General features: G+C 37.1%; 1 protein-coding gene across 1 annotated transcript; it reads right to left on the bottom strand.

Annotated features, from left to right (window-relative positions):
- Positions 1 to 245: 245 nt before the first annotated feature.
- Positions 246 to 20221, bottom strand: LOC106878946 (uncharacterized). The gene is made up of 13 exons (XM_014928325.3): positions 19944 to 20221; positions 16951 to 17128; positions 15756 to 15863; positions 13449 to 14906; positions 11346 to 12078; positions 8735 to 9084; positions 7591 to 7695; positions 6914 to 6985; positions 5344 to 5451; positions 3653 to 3711; positions 2935 to 3033; positions 1285 to 1334; positions 246 to 1189 (listed from the first exon to the last, which is right to left on the bottom strand). The coding sequence occupies exons 1-13, from the start codon at positions 19985 to 19987 to the stop codon at positions 1092 to 1094; spliced, it is 3462 nt and encodes a 1153-aa protein (XP_014783811.2). The 5' UTR covers positions 19988 to 20221; the 3' UTR covers positions 246 to 1091.
- Between the last annotated feature and the right edge of the window lie 1404 nt (positions 20222 to 21625).

The raw sequence follows: 21625 nt of genomic DNA, 5'->3' as shown, positions 1-21625 counted from the left end.
CCCTTATGTTAGGTTTCCAATGGCTTGAACATAGCACATGTTACACAGTGCTCCTGCTTTCAACAGCGAGCTGTGTCACCCCTATTTACAGCCAAGTCTATTCTAAATAAGTCAGATCTGTCTTACAGATGATGATATGATCACACAGCACTGGACAAATGTTATTCTTCAGCTGGTCAGGTGACTTTCAAGAATTGAAATGTTCAATGAATACAAAAGAAGTAAAACATTCCAAACACTTTAAATATGTTTAGAGGGTTTATTAGATGTAAAGTTTACAAATTGTAAATATAAAACAATGAATCAGAAGCTTGGAGATACTAAACAATCTTCATTGCTTTTTTATTCTTATAAATCTTTTAAGAGGGAAATACGATAAACACTCACAATATATAAAAATAAAGGATTGTTATTTTAATGTGTAGAGATTAGCAGTTTGCAGGTAGTGTACCCGTCATCTACATCAATGGGATGTTTGCTATACAAGGGAAAAAATGCAATGAAACAAATGTAGAAACGCAATAAGCAAGTAAGTAACAGAAAGAAAATAAATTTGGTTTATTTTCTAGTATATATATATGTAAGTATATGAATATGACCAAATGAAAAATATACAAAAATTTTTGTGAATTATTTACAATAGATACAATCTTCAAACAGATTTCCCAGTTTTGGTATCCATGTGTCAGATATTTTAGGTCAGAATATTTATAATTTAAAATGGCTCGGAATTGTTGACAACATGATTATTCTAAAAAGGTTTAATAGCAAAATGGGATAACATCTGATTAAAAAAGATTTATAGTGAAGCTATAATCTGTCTCATAAACTGTTCTAATACTATGAAAATATAATATTCATATACTAGCAGAAGAGTCATTTACCAAATAAAACTTGGCAAGAAGAAATCATTTTAACAAGCCACAAATTGTACATGTTCTCCCCGACACAACACATGTTACTGCTATCAGTGAATACCATAGCATGGCATTTAATGTGTCCAACAAATATAAATAAGATTAATTAGTTCTCTTGTTATCACAGATAAAATTTGAAATATGACTTAGATGAAACACATGAAAATGATCTAATCAACGCCATGGCTTGTTTGAGGCAATTTTCAATGAAGGCACATCTTTCATTTTCGTTGAAACAAATCGTGTGGCAGCCATTTTCCCAGCAACAGACACTACGAAGAGAAAAATTACACCCATAAATGTCTTATCCTCAAAATGTTGAAAAAAAATCTATAATAAAAATCAAAACGTTGGTAAATCAACTTACCAATTCTATTTTTTGGAATCTGCTGGCTTGATATTTTTCGAGTTGTTGATCTTCAAAAGAAAAGAAAGAAAAAAAAAAAAAACAATGTTATTAGACATTGCCTTGGCAATAATAAATTAATATATCATTGCCAGTGCCGCCAGACTGGTTCCCTTGCAGGTGGCATGTAAAAAACAATTTTTGAATGTTTCCGTTGCCAGTACTGCCTGACTGGCCCTCATGCCAGTGGCATATAAAAGCACCCACTACACTCTCAGAGTGGTTGGCGTTAGGAAGAGCATACAGCTGTAGAAACTTTGCCAGATCAGATCGGAGCCTGGTGCAGCCTTCTGGCTAGCCAGTCCTCAGTCAAACCGTCCAACCCATGCTAGCATGGAAAGTGAATGTTAAATGATGACGATATATATATATATATATACACATATATATATATATATATATATATATATATTTTAATTTCAATATATATTTTTTAATTCTAGGATGTAATACTTACCATATTATCAGTAATTTCTCAAACAGTATAGAAGTTTTCCACAGGTATTTTACAACAGAAAGGGCATTCAGCTGTAGAAAATCTGCCTCAGCAAATTCCATGTGATCCATGCAGGCATGGAAAAGTGCATGTTAAATGATGATGATGTTAAGACTTAACATGAAACAACAAAGTACATTCAGAACTGCATTTTCAACCATAATCTCACCAACTGATTTAATTTTAAAGTAAATATTAGAAATAAACTGAAATAATTTAGTAACTGCAGGAGTGGCTGTGTGGCAAGAAGCTTGCTTCCCAACCACATGATTCCGAGTCCAGTCCCACAGCGTGGTACCTTGGGGAAAATGTCTTCTATTATAGCCTTGGGTCAACCAAAGCATTGTGAGTGGATTTGGTAGAAAGAAACTGAAAGACACCTGTTGTGTATGTGTATATCATCATCATCATCATCGTTTAACGTCCGCTTTCCATGCTAGCATGGGTTGGATGATTTGACTGAGGACTGGTGAAACCGGACGGCAACACCAGGCTCCAATCTAAATTTGGCAGAGTTTCTACAGCTAGATGTCCTTCCTAACGCCAACCACTCAGAGAGTGTGTGTGTGTGTATATATATATATATATATATATATATATATATATATATATATATATATATGTCTGTGTCTACGTTTGTCCCTTCACCACTGCTTGACAACTGGTGTTGGTGTATTTATGTCCCTGTAACTTAGTGGTTTGGCAAAAGGGGCTTAAAAAATAAGTCCTGGGGTTTATTTGTTTAATCCATTACCTACCAGTGATCTCATGAGATCACTTAAAAATTACAAATTTCGTAATTATCTGTCAATATTTACACACATCTAACCTTTTTGCTTTTTATATCTGAATTATCAATATTGTTTGCTTTTCTTTCCTTGCTAGCATGTTTAAAGTTTCTTTGTTAACAGACCCATGAATGTCAAAAACAAAAAAAGGAAACAGGAATGGGACTGAGTCACAAATCAATACAAGCAAGAATTATGTGTAAATCCAGAAACTGATAGAGTAAATTAACTATTGAGGCTCGGTAGTCTTTAACATTGCTGATAATATAATCTTATCTACAAGGACAAACATATATGAGGTATGTTAGCCACCCAGACAATACTTACCTTGTTGGTTGGACTGGAGAAGGAATTGGATGAAGGTTGGAATTGTTCCTGGTATTTGGTTTGTCAGATAAAGATGATGAGACACTTTGACTCTGGTTTCTGAGTTTGCATTAAGGTAATAGTTTTAGAAGTGTAGAAATTCACAGATTTAAACTCGTAAAAGCACCGTTTGAGCATGATCGTTTCCAGCTTCGCCTTACTGGCATTTGTGCCGGTGGCATGTGAACAAAACATTGGACCGACTCCTGTGCAGGTGGCATGTAAAAAACACCATTTGAGTGTGGCTGTTGCAAGTACCACCGGACTTATTTCATAAGCGATGTTTTTTAGAAAATAGAAGGTCTATTTGGTTGAATTTTTAGATATAGCTCCATTGAACTACACAAATATTATAATTACATTAGAACACAGGATAACAATCAACAATGGCTTAATTCACTTAATTCTCAGTACCTGTAAATAGGTATCATGTGGAAGTGTAGCTTACTTAGATAGGCTGTAGAGGCACAGTATTACCAAGGAGCTATATTTTGGATGATTGCTTAAAATCTTAGTAATAGCAGCCAAATCTACTATCTTATAAAACTTGTTAGAAAAATGAAGCTATGTCTAAAGATAAAGTTAAAATGGTCACAGCTGGAATGCCTGTATTCTTCAGTCTGTGGGATTGAAGCTGACCTGGTGGAGTTTAAACAACAGCAGAATAAAAAAAGGATACATTTGGTTTTTCCGCATCAAATACTTTTGAGTTGCTGAAGATATTTGTTGTGGTCTGGCCTTTAAAATATGAAAAAAATATAAAGATTTAATTAGACAAGTGACTGTACAACAATCAAGTGATATTTCTTTTAGACTGTCATATTAGCTGATACCCTTATTTTCCATAGCTTTAATATAATTTCGTTATTAATTAGGACAATGAAATAACCTATGCACATCTTTTCTATCAATTCCAAGTTTTTTCACTCGTGACACCATTGATCTACTTGTCTCAGTCACATCAACATTATGGATTTTCTTTCTACCTCATACTGGTGTTTGCCTATCCATAACTGAACTATTACTAACTTTTCTCAAAGCAGACACTGGCTGATCTGCTATTTTTATATAGGTGTAGGTATGGCTGTATGATAAGAAACTTACTTCCCAACCATATGGTTCTAGGTTCAGTTCCACTGTGTGTCACCTTGGGCAAGTGTCTTCTACTATAGCCTCAGGCTAACCAAAGCCTTGTGAGTGTATTAGGTAGACAGAAACTGAAAGAAGCCCATGTGTGTGTGAGTGTGTGTATGTATATATATATATATATATATATATATATATATATATATCTGTGTGTGTGTGTGTGTGTGTGTACTCGTTCCCATATCACCATTTGACAACTGGTACTAGTGCGTTTATGTCCCCTAACTTAGCAGTTAGGCAAAGGAGACTGATAGAATAAGTACTAGGCTTTAAAAAATAAGTCTGGAGGTCAATTTGAATAAAAGTGTGTATGTGTGTGTGTATGCATGTATTTCTCTTCAACAGGCTATATAAATATGTTACAATTGCAGCATAAATAAGAAAGGTCTCAATGAGAGATCACATGTATCAGTTGGGCAGGTCATGTGACATATGAACTGTGGGGTGAGGATGAGCAAAACCCCTTCCAGCAGATCAAACTAATGGGGAAAAAAAAATATTGTAGGACTGATATCAAAAAGAGTTTAACCTTTTAGCTTCAGATTACTGTCAAATGTGTGGAGGTGCAATGGCCCAGTGGTTAGGGCAGCAGACTCACGGTTTCGATTCCTAGACCGAGCGTTGTGAGTGTTTATTGAGCGAAAACACCTAAAGCTCCATGAGGCTCCGGCAGGGGATGGTGGCGAACCCTGCTGTACTCTTTCACCACAACTTTCTCTCACTCTTACTTCCTGTTTCTGTTGTGCCTGTAATTCAAAGGGTCAGCCTTGTCACACTGTGTCACGTTGAATATCTCCCGAGAACTACGTTAAGGGTACACGAGTCTATGGAGTGCTCAGCCACTTGCACGTTAATTTCATGAGCAAGCTGTTCCGTTGATCGGATCAACTGGAACCCTCGATGTCGTAAGCGACGGAGTGCCAACAACTGTCAATGTAATGCCTGGTTATACACATTGTTTAGAATTAATCATGCATCATTTTGTAGCTTTGAGATTTCAATGACACGAATGTTTATTTTTAGAATGACATTGTAGGGTAGGTGTAAGAGGCTGGATCTAGCCAGTTTGAACATAAAATAAGTAGAATATTTGTGCTGGATGTAACTGGTTTAAATGGTGAAGTGTTAAGTCAAGACACAAATAAATCTCGCTGACATTTGCCAAATCATTAAAATGCAAAACAATTGAATTAATTAAACCACTTTTGTGGTGATTACTTTTACCTGTAGTTTCCTCGCTGCAAGTATCCGAGATTGGTGAATGATGTTCATTCTCTCTTGAGTAGTCATCTCAAAGAAAATGTCATGTATATCTAGACGTGCAGCATCCAGCTAAGATAGAAAATAGATAAGACTTTGATATTTGAATTGAATGGAAAATAACAAAACACACACAACACCTATATAAAACCAGCTAGAATTCAAACTGCTACAAACATTACATCATCGTTTTAACGTCAACTTTTCCATGCTTGCATGGGTCAGACATAATCCACTGAAGCAGATTTTCTACTACTGGATGATGTTTATTTAAAGTGGTGCTGGCATGGGTTGGACGGTTTGATAGGAACTGACCAGCTGGAGCCTGGGCAGCTCTTCAGCTGGTCAGTTCCTGTCAAACCGTCAAACCCATGCCAGCATGGAAAATGGATGTTAAATGATGATGACTTTCTGCTTGAGATATGTTCCAAACTAAATGTCACAGTGAATGAAATATAACTATTTTATCCTATCTCTCATCCAGTTTTTAGTCTATATGGTACACAAGACATATTTCCTTGGTGTCTGTACACATTCCTAATCTTTTTGTCAACCACCAGAGTAACATGGCACTTATGAAAGAGTTAATTAAGTTTTTCATCATCTTTCTTTCACAATTTTACATAATTTCTAATCCACAATTCAACTCTTTTCCTTAATTCAGTTTTACCTTATTCTTAATCTTTTTATCTTTTTTTTATCTTTTACTTGTTTCAGTCATTTGACTGCGGCCATGCTGGAGTACCGCCTTTAGTTGAGCAAATCGACGCCAGGACTTATTCTTTGGAAGCCTTGTACTTATTCTATCGGTCTTTTTTGTTGAGCCGCTAAGTTACGGGGACGTAAATACACCAGCATCGGTTGTCAAATGATGTTGAGGGGACAAACAGACACACAAACATATACACACACACATACATATATACGATGGGCTTCTTTCAGTTTCTGTCTACCAAATCCACTCACAAGGCTTTGGTCGGCCCGAGGTTATAGTAGAAGACACTTGCCCAAGATGCCACGCAGTGGGACTGAACCCAGAACCATGTGGTTGGTAAGCAAGCTACTTACCACACAGCCACTCCTGTGCCTATCTACAATTTTACCTCATTCCCTATTTCCATCTAAGTAATATGACTGTTCTTGATGTTTAGTTGCAAGTCAGCTTGATCAAGCAGACCTATGACCAAAGCTTTATTAGCCATGACCATCCCATCTTTTCATGTGCCTTGGACAACATTGTCCAATATAGCTTCGATGGTGTGATTAGAGGGAGTTTCGACAGCCATTTCCAGCAGATTGAACAACCATATTGTACTGTCTCATTGCCTTGGAGTCATAGACAAGGACAAAAAAAGTAGTAGTTTTAGAAGAAGGAAGAGGACAGAGTCAAAGAAAACAGACAATGGCAGGAGGGGGGAAAAAAAACTAGAAGTAGTAGTTGTGAAAAGGGGAGGGGAGGAGGAAGAAGAGGAGCAGAAAAAGCAACAATAGTAGTAAAAAGAGATGAGAAGAAAAAAAGAAAGAATGAACTTACTTGGTTATTTAATCTTGTTATCAAATCCAAATTGGAAGAGTCGTTGGTTTCACTGAGTAGCTTTAAACATTCCTAAACAAAGACAGAAAATCAATAATGATGCGACATCTGTTTGTGATAAAAACACTCAACACAACATGTGTGTGTGTGTGTGTGTGTATGTATATATATATATATATATATATATATATATATATATATATATATATATATATATATATATATAGATATACACACACACACACACACATACATATACTACTGTACTGTTTATATGTCTGAGTGTTTATACAAGGATTGGTGGTGTTGCTAGTACTGGATAATTAGCCAAGTGGTGATCAGCATTACATTGTACCTGTAGCCAAAGCAACTAATTTTCAAATAGACCAATCCACCTTCACCACCACCACCACCACCATCTTGTAATATCTATATTCCATACTGACACAGGTTGGATGGTTTGACAGGATCTGGCAAGCTGCAAGGCTGTGTTGAGCTCCAGTGTCAGCTTTATTCATTGATGATCGGATACTGCTGATCCATCATTCATTGATGGATACCATTGATCACGAAATGTTCATCTCACAATGCAATGACTAACATCTCACACAAAGTAACATACTGTAGTTAGATGTAGGAAGGATACTTCAGTGAAGTAAGTCAGAAATTTCACTCACATATATAGTTTTTCTCAAAGCTTCCACTTTAGGACAGGACAAAAGTCTTCTTGTGAGAAAGCCCTTTATAGCAGCACCGATTACACTGGCAGGATCTTGGTCAGTCTACATAAAAAAATTATATTAATAGTAATTTCTTACATTGACACATGACTTATACTTATTTTATTGACCTCAGAGCGACAAAAATATACTTTACCAATGCATCATTCTTTTGATAATAATAATAATAATAATAATAATAATAATAATTTGGCACAAGGACAGCAAATTTTTAGGGGCAGATAGTTAATTACATTGACCCCCAGACTCAAGTGGTACTTATTTTATTGACTCCAAAAGGATGAAAGGCAAAGTGAACCTTGGCAGAATTTGAATGAGTCAGAAGAAATGCTGCCAAGTATGTTTGTCCAATGTACTAATGATTCTGCTAGCTCACCACCACAATAATAATGATGATGATTTCTCATATTAGCACAAGGCCTGGAAGTCATAGGAAAAACGGTATACTCAGTCAGGGTGATTCCCAATACTCTACAGGTGCTTTATCAAACCTAGGAAGATGAAAGCTAAAGTTAACCCCTGCAGGATTTGAAACCAGAACAAAATTATGAGTTTATTTTATTAATTAGCTGGGGGAAGTGGGTCAGAACCCCTGGTGCCTGTAGGGTCTCATAATATGATATAATTGATGTTCAGTTGGAACACCTGTTTGTCAGTGCCTGCAGAAAAATGTGAACTGGAGAGGAATCCCAAAAGGTTGCAGTTCTTAGGTGAAACAGTTGGGTAACGTGTTTGGTGAAGGGTCACAGGAAATGACAAATAGAGGAGTAGAAAAAGGGGCTTCATGTACGAGGTGAGATGTGACACATCTGTGATTGTAGTTTAATTGTGAGTAATTACCAATATGCTTGATGGTTTCCTTTTGGATATAGGCAAGAAGGTTTGGCGAAAGAGTCAACAAAAGTTTGCCATTATCTTCTGCTGGAGTTGCGTGAAGCTTAAGTGTTTCACTCATAAACACACACATCACCAGGACTGAGATTCGAACCTGTGATCCCTTGACCACGAGTCTGCTGCTCTAACCACTAGGCTATGTGCCTCCACACGTAAAATTATTGATTGATTAAAATTAAAGACATACCTTAATAAGTTTATATGATTTTCGTTGTGAAGTGGTAGATTCAGGAGTGTGTTGGTGATTCAACAATGCTTGCTCCTCAGTTGGATTGCCAGTCATGTCTGTTTTAGGAATGAAAATATTCATGTCAGGTGTGAATTCTTTTGGCCAACGTTGAGATTTCTTCATGCTGTCAAGAGTTCTCTGGTACTCCTCTTCAAATTGTTCTTCATATTCTCTAAATTGTTGCTGCATCTTCATAAATGATTGTCTTTTTTCACTGAAAAATGATCTCAACTCATCTTCAAACATGTCTTCCCAGTCAAACAGCTCATTGCTTGTAAGAACAGCAGACTGGCCTGGCGAGTTAGAAGCTGAAATGATACAAGTTTAATAATTTTTTTTTTTTTTGCTTGATATAACATTTCTCAAAACACATTTTATAGAGATTTTAAAAAAAACAAAATCTTTCTGAAATAATCCAGCATAACTTCACAAAAGAGAGAGGGAGTTATGCTGTTAGATTGTTTACTGTGTCTCCCCACAGAAATAATATTTGAAACTCAACGCAACAATAGAGCCTATATGCAGTTGATTGAACTGCTAGCAATAGCAGCTAAATCTATCTGGCGCAAAATAGAACAAGAGACAAAAATGCACCAATACCAACCAATCAGAGTGGTGGACACAACAGGGACCAAAGATGCAGCCGAAGGCTAGCTGTTATCTGCTACGTCCGAGAGAGAAGTACGCTACAAGCTTGTTTCCCAGCCACATGGTTGTGGTTTCAGTCCTACTGCATGACACCTTCTACTATATACTTGAGCTAACCAAAGCGTTGCAAGTGGATTTGGCAGATGGAAACTGAAAGAAGCCTGTTGTGTGTGTGTGTATGTGTATATAGATCATCATCATCGTTGTTTAACGTCCGCTTTCCATGCTAGCATGGGTTGGACGATTTGACTGAGGACTGGTGAAACCAGTTGGCTACACCAGGCTCCAATCTGATTTAGCAGAGTTTCTACAGCTGGATGCCCTTCCTAATGCCAACCACTCTGAGAGTGTAGTGAGTGCTTTTACCGACGAAGGCCAGTCAGGCGGTACTGGCAACAACCATGCTCAAAATGGTGTATTTTACGTGCCACCTGCACAGGAGCCAGTTCGGTGGCACTGATACATATATATAGATACATATATATATATATAGATACATATATATCATCATCATCATCATCATCGTTTAACGTCCGCTTTCCATGCTAGCATGGGTTGGACGATTTGACTGAGGACTGGTGAAACCGGATGGCAACACCAGGCTCCAGTCTGATTTGGCAGAGTTTCTACAGCTGGATGCCCTTCCTAACGCCAACCACTCAGAGAGTGTAGTGGGTGCTTTTACGTGTCACCCGCACGAAAACGGCCACGCTCGAAATGGTGTCTTTTATGTGCCACCCGCACAAGCCAGTCCAGGGGCACTGGCAACGATCTCGCTCGAAAATCCTACAGGAGCCAGTCAGGCGGTACTGGCAACGGCCACGCTCAAAATGGTGCATCTCATGTGCCACCCGCACAAGAACCAGTCCAGGGGCACTGGCAACGATCTTACTTGGCTTGCCGGGTCTTCTCACGCACAGCCCATTTCCAAAGGTCTCGGTCCGTAGTCATCGCCTCGGTGAGGCCCAAGTGCCTTTGTTCATCCCTTACCTCCATTTGACAACTGGTGTTGGTATGTTTAGATCCCTGTAACTTTAGCGGTTCGGCATAAAGAGACTAACAGAATAAGTACCAGGCTAAAATTCTTCAAGGCAGTGCCCGAGCATGGCCACAGTCTAAGACTGAAACCAGTAAAAGATAGAAGATAAAGATGTAACTGCCTGGTTTTTAACACTCTGCCTGTCCTGTGTATCACGTGATGTGCAGGATGTATTTGCCTGATGTCCATGCACCATATATGATATACACTTCCAATTTTTTTTAACCACCAGAGTAACTTGAGGCTTATGAAAGGAAAGCTTTATATTACTTAGGATCTATAAAACAAGGGCTAACTAAAAAGTCTGAAAGCAAGCATTGAATGATTAGGACAAACTTATGAAAATGCTTTGCACAGGCAAAGGCTTAACTTAGAAGCAAAACATTGAAATTAAGGAGGTTTGCAATTACTCTTTTACTCTTTTGCTTGTTTCAGTTATTTGACTGCGGCCATGCTGGAGCACCGCCTTTTAGTCGAGAAAATCGACCCCAGGACTTACTCTTTGTAAGCCTGGTACTTATTCTATCGGTCTCTTTTTTGCCAAACCACTAAGTTACGGGGACGTAAACACACCAGCATCGGTTGACAAACACAGACACACACATATATATATATATATATATATATATATATATACATACACACATACATATATATGACGGGCTTCTTTCAGTTTCCGTCTACCAAATCCACTCACAAGGCTTTGGTCGGCCTGAGGCTATAGTAGAAGACACTTGCCCAAGGTGCCACGCAGTGGGACTGAACCCAGAACCATGTGGTTGGTAAGCAAGCTACTTACCACACAGCCACTCCTGTGCCTATGTAAACAAATTGTAAACAAAAACAAACAAAAAATCTTTAAAAACTTAAAGTGAATGTTACCTTTGAAAGCTGAAGTTTCCAAACCATTTTGTGTATGATTTAATGCAGAAGTATTCATGTTGCATTTGTCTTCTTTTTTCTTGATTGGAGATTTTTTTCTTGAAGTATTTAATGGGCTGTATTCACTTTGGCATGAAGCTGCTGATAATGGAATATTTTCCAAAATTGAGTTTCTGGGAATTTTCTCTTTTGTAACAGGGGAAGAATGTTGGATAGAATTACTACTTGTGTTTTTAACCTCGTTTTGTCTTGTAGATTGCTGTTCTGATTTAAAGCTGTCTATTTCAACTCTGATAGGTAATGGGCTGACATTTTCAGAATTTTTCTTCAGAAGTTGAGTTTCAAAATCTTCATAAGTAGGGATTTTGTCAGAATCTGAACAACTGCTGTTATTGTCAGCATCTTTATCTTCATGGGAATTGTGGATTGAATTGTTTAAGTATTTTCTTAAATCAACTGATGGCTCTCCAAGGGTATACGAGCCCCGGCGAATTAACGAATCACTACAATACTTTGGAATTAGGCTTGGACTAGTTATGGCTATTTTCTTTTCTGCTGGATTTAAATGATTGGCTGTGGAATCTGAAGCAGAGATCTCTGCAAGACTGCATACCTCTGATGGATTAGGGATATCAGCCATGGCAACAGTAGCAGTGGAAACTGGCAAGTTGTGAGAAGAATGAGTTGTTACCGTAGTGAAGTTAGTTTGAATTGATTTGGTAGGGAGACTGGTCTGGAAAGGAATAATTCAGAGATGAACGTATGAATGTTATTACACCTTAGCATAACAGAACTCTTACTAGAAAGTGATTAAAATAAAAATATACAATAGATTTTTCACATGAATATTGTGATATTAATATAATGAATGCTGATTGGCCTTTGTAGGGTTTTCGAGCGAGATCGTTGCCAGTGCCCCTGGACTGGCTCTTGTGCGGGTGGCACATAAAAGACACCATTTCGAGCGTGGCCGTTTTCGTGCGGGTGACACGTAAAAGCACCCACTACACTCTCTGAGTGGTTGGCGTTAGGAAGGGCATCCAGCTGTAGAAACTCTGCCAAATTAGATTGGAGCCTGGTGTTGCCATCCGGTTTCACCAGTCCTCAGTCAAATCGTCCAACCCATGCTAGCATGGAAAGCGGACGTTAAACGATGATGATGATGATGATGATATATTAATATCCTTTCTACTACAGGCACAAGGACTGAAATTTGAGGAGAGAGGATTAGTCGATTACATTGACCCAGTACGTAACTGGTACTTATTTCATCAACCCTGAAAGGATGAAAGGCAAAGTCGACCTTAGCGGAATTTGAACCCAGAACGTAGTGGCAGACAAAATACTGCTAAGCATTTCGCCCAGCGTGCTAACGATACTGCCAGCTTGCTACCTTAACTGATATATTAATATAATAATCCTTTCCACTATAGGCACAAGGCCTGAAATTTTGTTGGGGGCGGGTGGCTAATTGATTTTATCAATCCCAATATAAGACCAGTACTTATTTTAATGACTCTGAAAGGAGGAAAAGAAAAGTTGACCTCGGTGGAATTTGAACTCGGAACATGAAGACAGATGAAATGTTCCTAAGTACTTTGTCCAGCTTGCTGCCTTATATATTAATATTATATCAGATGGTAAGCTGGCAGAATCATTCATACACCAGACAAAATGCTTAGTAGCATTTCTTCCAGCCCTCTATGTTCTGAGTCCAAATGCCTCCAAGATCAACTTTGCTTTTCACTCTTTCTGGGTAATGAAATAAGTATCAGTTGAGTAAAGGGGTTGAAGAAATGAACTGACCACTCTCTTCAAAATCACAGGTCTTGAGCCAAAATTGTATCAATATAATAATACTACCAAATCATCCCCCTAATCATTATTTCTGTGACTGTCTGCCAAGCTGGCATGGGCTAGATGGGGTATCACAGTGTGAGTCAGAATTTATATGGAGTTACTGCCTTCCTAGACAAATCACATGTCTCAAGTTTTGGCATGGTTTCTTCAGCTGGATGCCATTTCTAACACCAACCACTTTCCTGGGTGTATTTTTTTGTGGAACCAAAAGTAAAAGAGTAAATAAATAATATAAAAACTTACTTGTGTCTTAGTTGGCTGCTTAGAATTACATTTCTTATTGATAGCACCTGTTTTGACTGGATTGCTTAAATCCTTCAAGTCGCTGCCATCACCATCCTTCCGTGGAACGAATCCAATTTTGTCAATCCCAAATAAAAGTTCGTCTAAAGAATCATCACTGAAATGGTCTTTTAGAGATAAATTATGTGGTGAAGACAAAAATGGCAACAGCATTTTGCGTTCATCATCCTCTAACTTTGGTTCATTTAAACTGGCATCGATGAAAGACTTGTCTCTTTTACTTGAATTACATGTGGTGTTCAAATTTGCTGGCAAAACAGCAGGATTTGTATTCTGATGATTTGTAATGATTTGCTCTTGATTTGAAGAATGAACTTGGACAGAATTGTTGTTGTTATTATTATTAATATTATTGTTATTATTACAGGACTGGTTTAGTTTAGCTTTAGGAGAAATGGAGTTATTACTATAGTCTGCTTGACAAACATTAGCGCCCCAAGAATCTTGATTGCTAGATATTACAGGCCGAACAAGGTGACTTTCTTCTCCATCGTCTTTGCGGTCAATTGTAAAGGTGGCGTTACCTGCCTGTTGGATTTTAATGGGCTTTTGAGATGAATTGGAAGACATGCCTACTGTTTCAGGTCGTTTCTTGGTGACATAAGCAATCAAAGGAGAGGTCATGATCCATCCTTGCCCCTCATTAACACTAATTTGCATCGAACTTTGGCTTTCAGCTGGCAACGCGTGCAATTCCAAACCATTTTCATCCGTGAGAAATATAGGAGCCCTCAGAACATTTTGGGATGTATCATTTGGTAAATGGAGAGAGGAATCACTTGTGTTTGGTTTCATATTGGAAAGAAAGGAACAGATTACTGGTTCATCTGAAGCTGATTTAGTGACAGGAGGAATTTCCTTATCAAGCTCAGGAGACTCACAGATTAAATCGAAGTTGGAAGCAAAAACGAAATCACTAAAGTCAGAATTGTCAGAACTACAGTTGTCAGGTAAATGTTTGATAAGAGTTGAAAGATCTTTAGTAATTTGTTGCTCACATCGGGAAGTTAGGGGCATACCATTCATTTCGGTGGGTAATGAACCTTCTTCTAAGGAGCCCAAGTCAGAAAGAGAGCTGGTAATCAGTAAATTGTCACAATATTTTAATCTGAGTGAAGGTGAGCTTAAATTTGTCTCTTCTCTGTTCTCTGTAGGTGAATTTAGATTTGTCTGTCCTCTATTGTCCTGAAAAGAGATTTCATCTTTTGGAGGGATTAGTTCATGTGAAAGTTGGGGAACAAGTTCTTCTTCTGGGGATGAAGACTGTGGAAGATTGTCTGAAGATTTGTCTTCTTCAGGTATACACCCAGGTATTGTTATATTGTCATGAAATGGTGCAGTTCTGTCTTGTTCCAGAAGAGGATTTGAAATGTTCTCAGCAACAGTAGAAGAGTTAATCTGAAATGTGATGATTTTGCTTATGAATTCATAAATTACAATAAGAAATAATGCAGAGTTATAATAGATTATACAACAAAATAAAAGAAATTTGGAGTGCTGGCTGGATAAGATGGTGATAATCTAAAAATATATTGTTAATCCATGATTAGCATCTTAAATCATATCACATACATTTATTTGCTTCAATTGATAAAATAGCTGAAAATATGGATGGCAACTAAAAGGGTCAAGACCCCCTTTGGACATGAATGACCATGGGATTGCACCTAGAAAGTTCCCCTCTGAGGCACAAGTCTGGGCAAGATTGTTTATGGAAGACCAGCAGTTGCCCGTGCATACCAACCTCCTCTCTTCACACCACCGATGCTATCCAAGGGAAAGGCAAATGCTGATACAGCTTGGCACCAGCGACATTACAACTCATTTCTACAGCTGAGTGAATTAGAGCAACATGAAATAAAGTGTCTTGCTCAAGAACACAACACACAGCTTGGTCTGAGAATTGATCTCATTACCTCATGATTGTGAGCCCAATGCTCTAACCACTGAGCCATGTGCCTTCATTGGATAACAAATTACAGAAGATAATTTGAGGTAACAGTTATTTAGCTGCTCCAGCCATATGCATAAATCTACCAGGCTATTTTCCTTTAGTAAGTTAATTAAAAGAAAGGCAGTGTGCACAACTTTTTTGGACTCTCATAGACTGGTGAGAACAATGTCCAGCCCAAACACTTACAATATAGAGATTCATGCAATATGTTAGGCTTTATCCATCCCAACAAAGAATTAAAAATTTGAATACATGGAAAATTCTGTTATAAATACTAAAAATAATTTACTTACAGAAGCAGAAGTATCTGTCAATGTCAGTTTTCTTTGGTTACGTTGTTGCATCCGTCTGACAGCTTCATCTCTGTATTGTCTCATTTCTTCTCTTTCAGCATCATCAAGCTTTGGAAGACAAATCATGTAATTAGAAGTCTAATACCTTTACAGTCAAGTCCAACTCCACTTTGCTATTCTAGTAGTTATGACCTTAAATACTTGTACTCTCAATTTGAAAACAAGATGTATAGATACAAAAGCATACATATACAAGTATACTTAAAGCACCCAGTACTTACTGTAAAGTGGCTGGCATTGGGGAGGGCATCCAGCTGTAGAAAACATGCCAAAGCTGACATTTGAGCTTGATGCAGCCCCGCAGCTCACTAGATCCCGTTAAACCATCCAACCCATGCCAGCATGGAAAACATGTTAAATGATGATGATATGGCTCAATGATGAAATATTAGTTCTAGTGGAAGAGGCGAAACATGGAATATATAAAATGTGAATATATGAAAACGATTTTCATTTGTATAGGTCAGGCTGCTACTTTTGTTGATCTTGTGTCACTTCATCCATCAAGTGAATGTGTGTGTGTCTGTGTGTGCAATGGAAATAGGATGGTTGAACATTCAATGCTGAAAAAAAAAATCAAATAGCATTTCAACTATGTGTGAGTATATGTATGTGTGTGCATATACAAGGGAGGTATGTGAATGTATGTGAACACTGACAAGTGTATTAATTTGATTTACCATCCATATCTTCTACTATAATAATAACTTTTGTGTATTTCTCCGTCACAATATATGAATGGGAAACGAAGGGGGTATAGATGAATAAAGAAGGGAGGGGTGATAGCAAACTTGGTAGTGGGTTGATGGAAGTTCAATGGTAAAAAAAAAAAAAATCAAACAGCATTTCAACTCTGCATGAGTATATATGTGTGTATATAAAAGGGAGTCATGTGAATGAGTGTGCATGTGTGCAATGGAAGTGGGATGGTGAACTTTCAATGCTGAAAAGAAAAATCAAACAGTGTTTCAACTCTGTGAGTATATGTGTGTGTGCATGTACAAGGGAAGTGTGTGAATGTTTGTATCTGTGATTATGTACCTTATTTATATATAAAATACTACAATTAGCTGTCATTTTTGACAGCACAGGGCCAGCTAGTATATAAATATAATTTCAAGTTTCTTGTACTTACAATTGGAGGCAAGATTGGTACACCATTAATCTTTATACAGGAAACATAAGGCTTAGAATTGGATGGATTAGAGCTGGAACTAACACTTTCACTTGGATCGGTGGGAGAAAGAACATGCTCTTCAATTTGGGTCAGTAGCTGGGGTATTTGAGAGAGTAAATCAAAATATTTGTTTTGGCTGAAATATAAGAGTACAAGAGAATTGAGATTAACAAAAGAGAAGGAAACAAAATGTCACATGCTATTAAGTTAGAACAGTAGATAAAATAGACTTCAATTTATATTGAAATTGTAGTTGTGACTGATACCAGTGCTGGTGGCACGCAATAAGCACCATTTATGCGTGGGTCGTGCCGGTGGCATGTAAAAAGCACCCACTACAGAGTGGCTGGCTTTAGGAAGGGCATCCAGCTGTAGAAACATTGCCAGTTCTTCAGTCAAACTGTCTAACCCATGCCAGCAGGGAAAAGGGACGTTAAACGATGATGATGACGATGATTGTATCCCCATCACCATTGTCAATGTCGCTATCTTAGTCATTTGTCCCATACTGATTTGGATTAGTTAAGCCAATGGTTTTCAACCATATGGCCCTTGAGGGTCTATAAAAGATTTTGTTAAAATTTGTGTGTAATAAATTTGTTATACTTCTACAATTCACAATATATTTTAACAATTTAAAAAAATACAATTCCTAATAATCATCATCGTTTAACGTCTGCTTTCCATGCTGGCATAGGTTTGACTGAGGTTTGGAAAGCCAGGAGGCTGCACCAGGCTCCAATCTGATCAGGCAAAGTTTCTACAGCTGGATGCCCTTCTTAATGTCAATCACTCTGAGAGTGTAGTGAGTGCTTTTTATGTGCCACCAGCACGAGGGCCAGTCAGGTGGTACTGGCATCGACCACACTTGAATGGCGCTTTTTAAGTGCCACCGGCACAGGAGCCAGTCAGGTAGCACTGGCAACGACAACGCTAGAATGGTACTTTTTATGTGCCACTGGCACAGGACCAGTCAGCCAGTACTGGCAATAATATTTAATCATAGAAATATAATAGGATTTTTTAAACATAAAATGGCTAAGAGGGTCCATTTAAGTAAAATAGGAATCAAAGGGGTCCACAGTGAAAAAAAATGGTTGAGAAACATTACGTTAAGCCTTCAATACAATATATGTATTTCAAATACTATCTCAATTGGATCTTTCTGATTTGGTGGACACCATTTTTTATTTAGCATGAAATAACTTTAAAAATGTAAAGTTTTCTCAACAACACTAAGAGTAAAAAGATGTTTTATATGACACATTCTACCAGTGTCCCAAGTTTGAAAGTGTTTCGTTAGAAAACAAATGGTGTCCACCAATTCAGAAAGATCCTCTCAATTCTGTGAGGCTTGAAGATTTCAGACTTAAGCTGGCTGCTAACTACACCCAGAGAGGTCTCCCACTGTCGTCTCAATATGCTTTCATCTAAGCAAGTCATTCTGCAATAACAGCTGTGCAATTACACCTCAGTCTACTTTGGCACTGCTATTAGCACATTCTAAATTAGGCAGTTGCATACTCTCTTTACTTGAACTCCACTATCTCTCCTCCTCCCAAACTTCACATAAAACACTACACCTGGTAGTATTCAGAAGGAAAAATTGGTAGAAATTTACAAAACGAGTTCTATTAAAGTTAATTCGATTGACTACACCACTTCTATAACAATTTCAGTGTATCCTCCTCAAATTTGTGGCCTTATACCTATGTTTAAAATCATTATTTTAGCAACAAAGTGAAGGAGTTATTCAGAGGTGAATTTTGCTAAAAAATACCATAAAACACGAAAAGTCTAACATTCGTCTTATATAATGTATCTTTGTCCTTCTGAAACCCTTTTTTTGTTTTGCTTTTTTCTCAGACATTGACCGGGACTAATTCAGTTACGATTTGCTTTTGTTTAAATGAACGTAATTTCTTCTTCACAACATTTCAAAACTGAATTTTATTTTGTTTTAATGATACTAAATTTTGCAGGTTTATTTATTACAGATTCGCCATTTCACTTAGGTAGTTTTTGTCTTGTGTGTTTTCGTAATGTATATTTCTTTTTCATGGTTTGGAAAAAAACTACGGCATACATGCAACACATCAAAATATTGGGTTATTTTCAATCTGGAAACCAGTTCCAAATACTTGTATTAAAGTAGACTGTACTAAAGACATCTAAGTGCCAGGTTGAAATGTTAAACTGATGCAACTGCTTTCCGATAGTTACCCATGTAGAGCTGTCGGTCTTCTACAATTTTGGATTTCGGAAACTTGTCCTATCTCATAAAAAATTTGGCCAACAGTATGTCGTAAATAAACTCTGAATTAAAAGATATATCTCGATATTTCTAAACACCTTTAACAATACTACCGTATGTTATTTGAAATTTATGGCAGACAGAACACTATAAATTTTAATGAAATTCATTTGTTGATTTCTTTTTATTTTGTACTAATTTTACGATTTGTATTCAGAACATTTTGTCGACTCAGCAACTGTTAGTGTAGAGTTTCGAGTCATCCTGGGAATTTGCGATTTAAAAACTGCTAAGCCTGAATGGTTAAAAACTACCACTCACATACTAAGAGGCTGTTGGGTCCTTCCTTCGTACACACGCGAGAAGGGAAGTGTCCTAAATTTTAACTTTTTAGCAAAAGAAAAGTTTCTACAGACTAACCACGGAATAGATATAGTGCAAATATTTATAGAATTTCTCTCTTTAGCAAAAACTACAACAAAGAAAAACAAAACATATAAATGAAAGAATAAATTACTTAAAAAAGAAACACAAAAACATGTTTGGATATGATTAAACGAACGAAAACAACTTAGTTACATGAGGATTAGTAAGCGTTAACACAAAAATCACTATACTAAGACGAGTATTATTCGTGTGTTAGTTATCCCATGAAGTTTAAAGGGAAACAAGATAATTAAACAAAGATTCAACGTACTTTTCTTCTTCATCAGACAAGTTATGTTGCCCAGCAAGCGCCATTTTGAAACATTCCGAAGATACGCCGTATTTCTGCTGAAATACCTTCTATAATTGGTCATCACTATGCTAATGTTTACAGTGTTATCCAATGAAAACATGCGTTATAAAATATAAAAAACTTGTCTGCTTCGATAACAACAGGCAGACGATAAGTTGCGCCATAGAGATAATACAAATGATTCATCGGCTGAAAAGCAGTTAATTAAACTACCTTAACTTTTCTCAAGCGTAGTGTTCTTTTTGTAAACTCAAAACGTGTTTCTTTTATAGTTTCGTATTTTTTTTCTTTTCTAAACTTGTGTAATACCAAAATCAATCTTTTAACGTTTCATAACAACTTTAATAAGCCTGACTCGAGTAGAATAAGCATAAATAAATAAATAAATAGTATTTATTATTTGGTGGTTAAGGCGGCGAATAGGTATAACTATTAACACGTCGGACAAAATGCTTTTTTTTTTCGGGTTGTTTATATTCTGACTTCAAATACTGCCGAGGTCAACTTTGCCTTTCGCCCTTTTGGGGTCACTAAATAAATTGCCAGTCAAGTACTGGGACCAATACAATCAACTTGCCCCTTCCCTAAAATTACTGGCTTTGTACCAAAATTTTAAAGAATTATTTTTGGCTGGTGGTGGTGGGGGGAGCTGGAGGAATCACTCTCACAAACGTGAACTTTCTTACAAAAGAAAAAAAAAAATCATGCCATCTTGTTGACAGAATGCAATAGCTGTAGATTGGTAAGATGCTCTTACCATTTTGTATTATTTTACAAAATTCACTTTCTTACAAGCATACAGACATTTTGTTCCACGAAAATCTCAGATATCAATAATGATGATGACTTTGAAGCCTCTCAATTCTAGACTTTGTCTTCTTGCTTAGAATTTCTTTTCAAAATCTTCAACAGATTCAGTTAAGAGAATAGGAGCATTGGCATACAAGAGTTCCCATGGTCATTAAAGGGTTTTAAACACCCATAATATGACCTAGAAATCTATAATAAATTGGAGGGACTGAGACCCGGATCTTGATGCATGCCTACCTGTAAGCACATTGTACCAGAATGACATCTTGATTTACATTGTTTTGTAATCTAGAACAACTCATGCTTTTGATCCTCTTGTAACAGAATGTTGGCGAGCCTCTCACTTTCAGCCTCTCTCTATCTTACAATGTACAATTTGTAGTTCACTTCTTGCTACTTAATATTGTTTCCTATTTCCCACTTTCTTCCAATCATTCTAAGCCTTTTAGCTTTTAATAGCTCTATTTTCTCTACCATTCCACCACCATATCTCTTTTTATTTGGTTGGAACCTTGCTTCAACCATAAATCTGGTTTACAGCTCACAGCAAGCGGTCTCTCATAAATTTTTAGTTGTCCTCCATGTTATAAATTTGTGTCTTTTCTCACTCTTGACATGTTTTATCACTTGAAAGGGATCTTTTAACTTTCACATTTTCTTTCTCTGAATTGTCTTGTGTCTCTGGGTTCAGCAGTTTGTTTTATTCAATAGTCTAAATTGAGTGGTACATTCTTCACCAGTAAAAAACTTAATTCACAATCATCTGTTTATCCTGTATCCTGGTAAGTCAATTTGGCTTGCATGTTTGCCTGGTCAGATCACTAGTTGCT

The sequence above is a fragment of the Octopus bimaculoides genome, chromosome 4 (assembly GCF_046866305.1).
Source record: "Octopus bimaculoides isolate indiv1 chromosome 4, ASM4686630v1, whole genome shotgun sequence".
In the NCBI taxonomy this organism is placed as follows: domain Eukaryota; kingdom Metazoa; phylum Mollusca; class Cephalopoda; order Octopoda; family Octopodidae; genus Octopus; species Octopus bimaculoides.
This window is presented reverse-complemented; position numbering and strand designations above follow the sequence as displayed.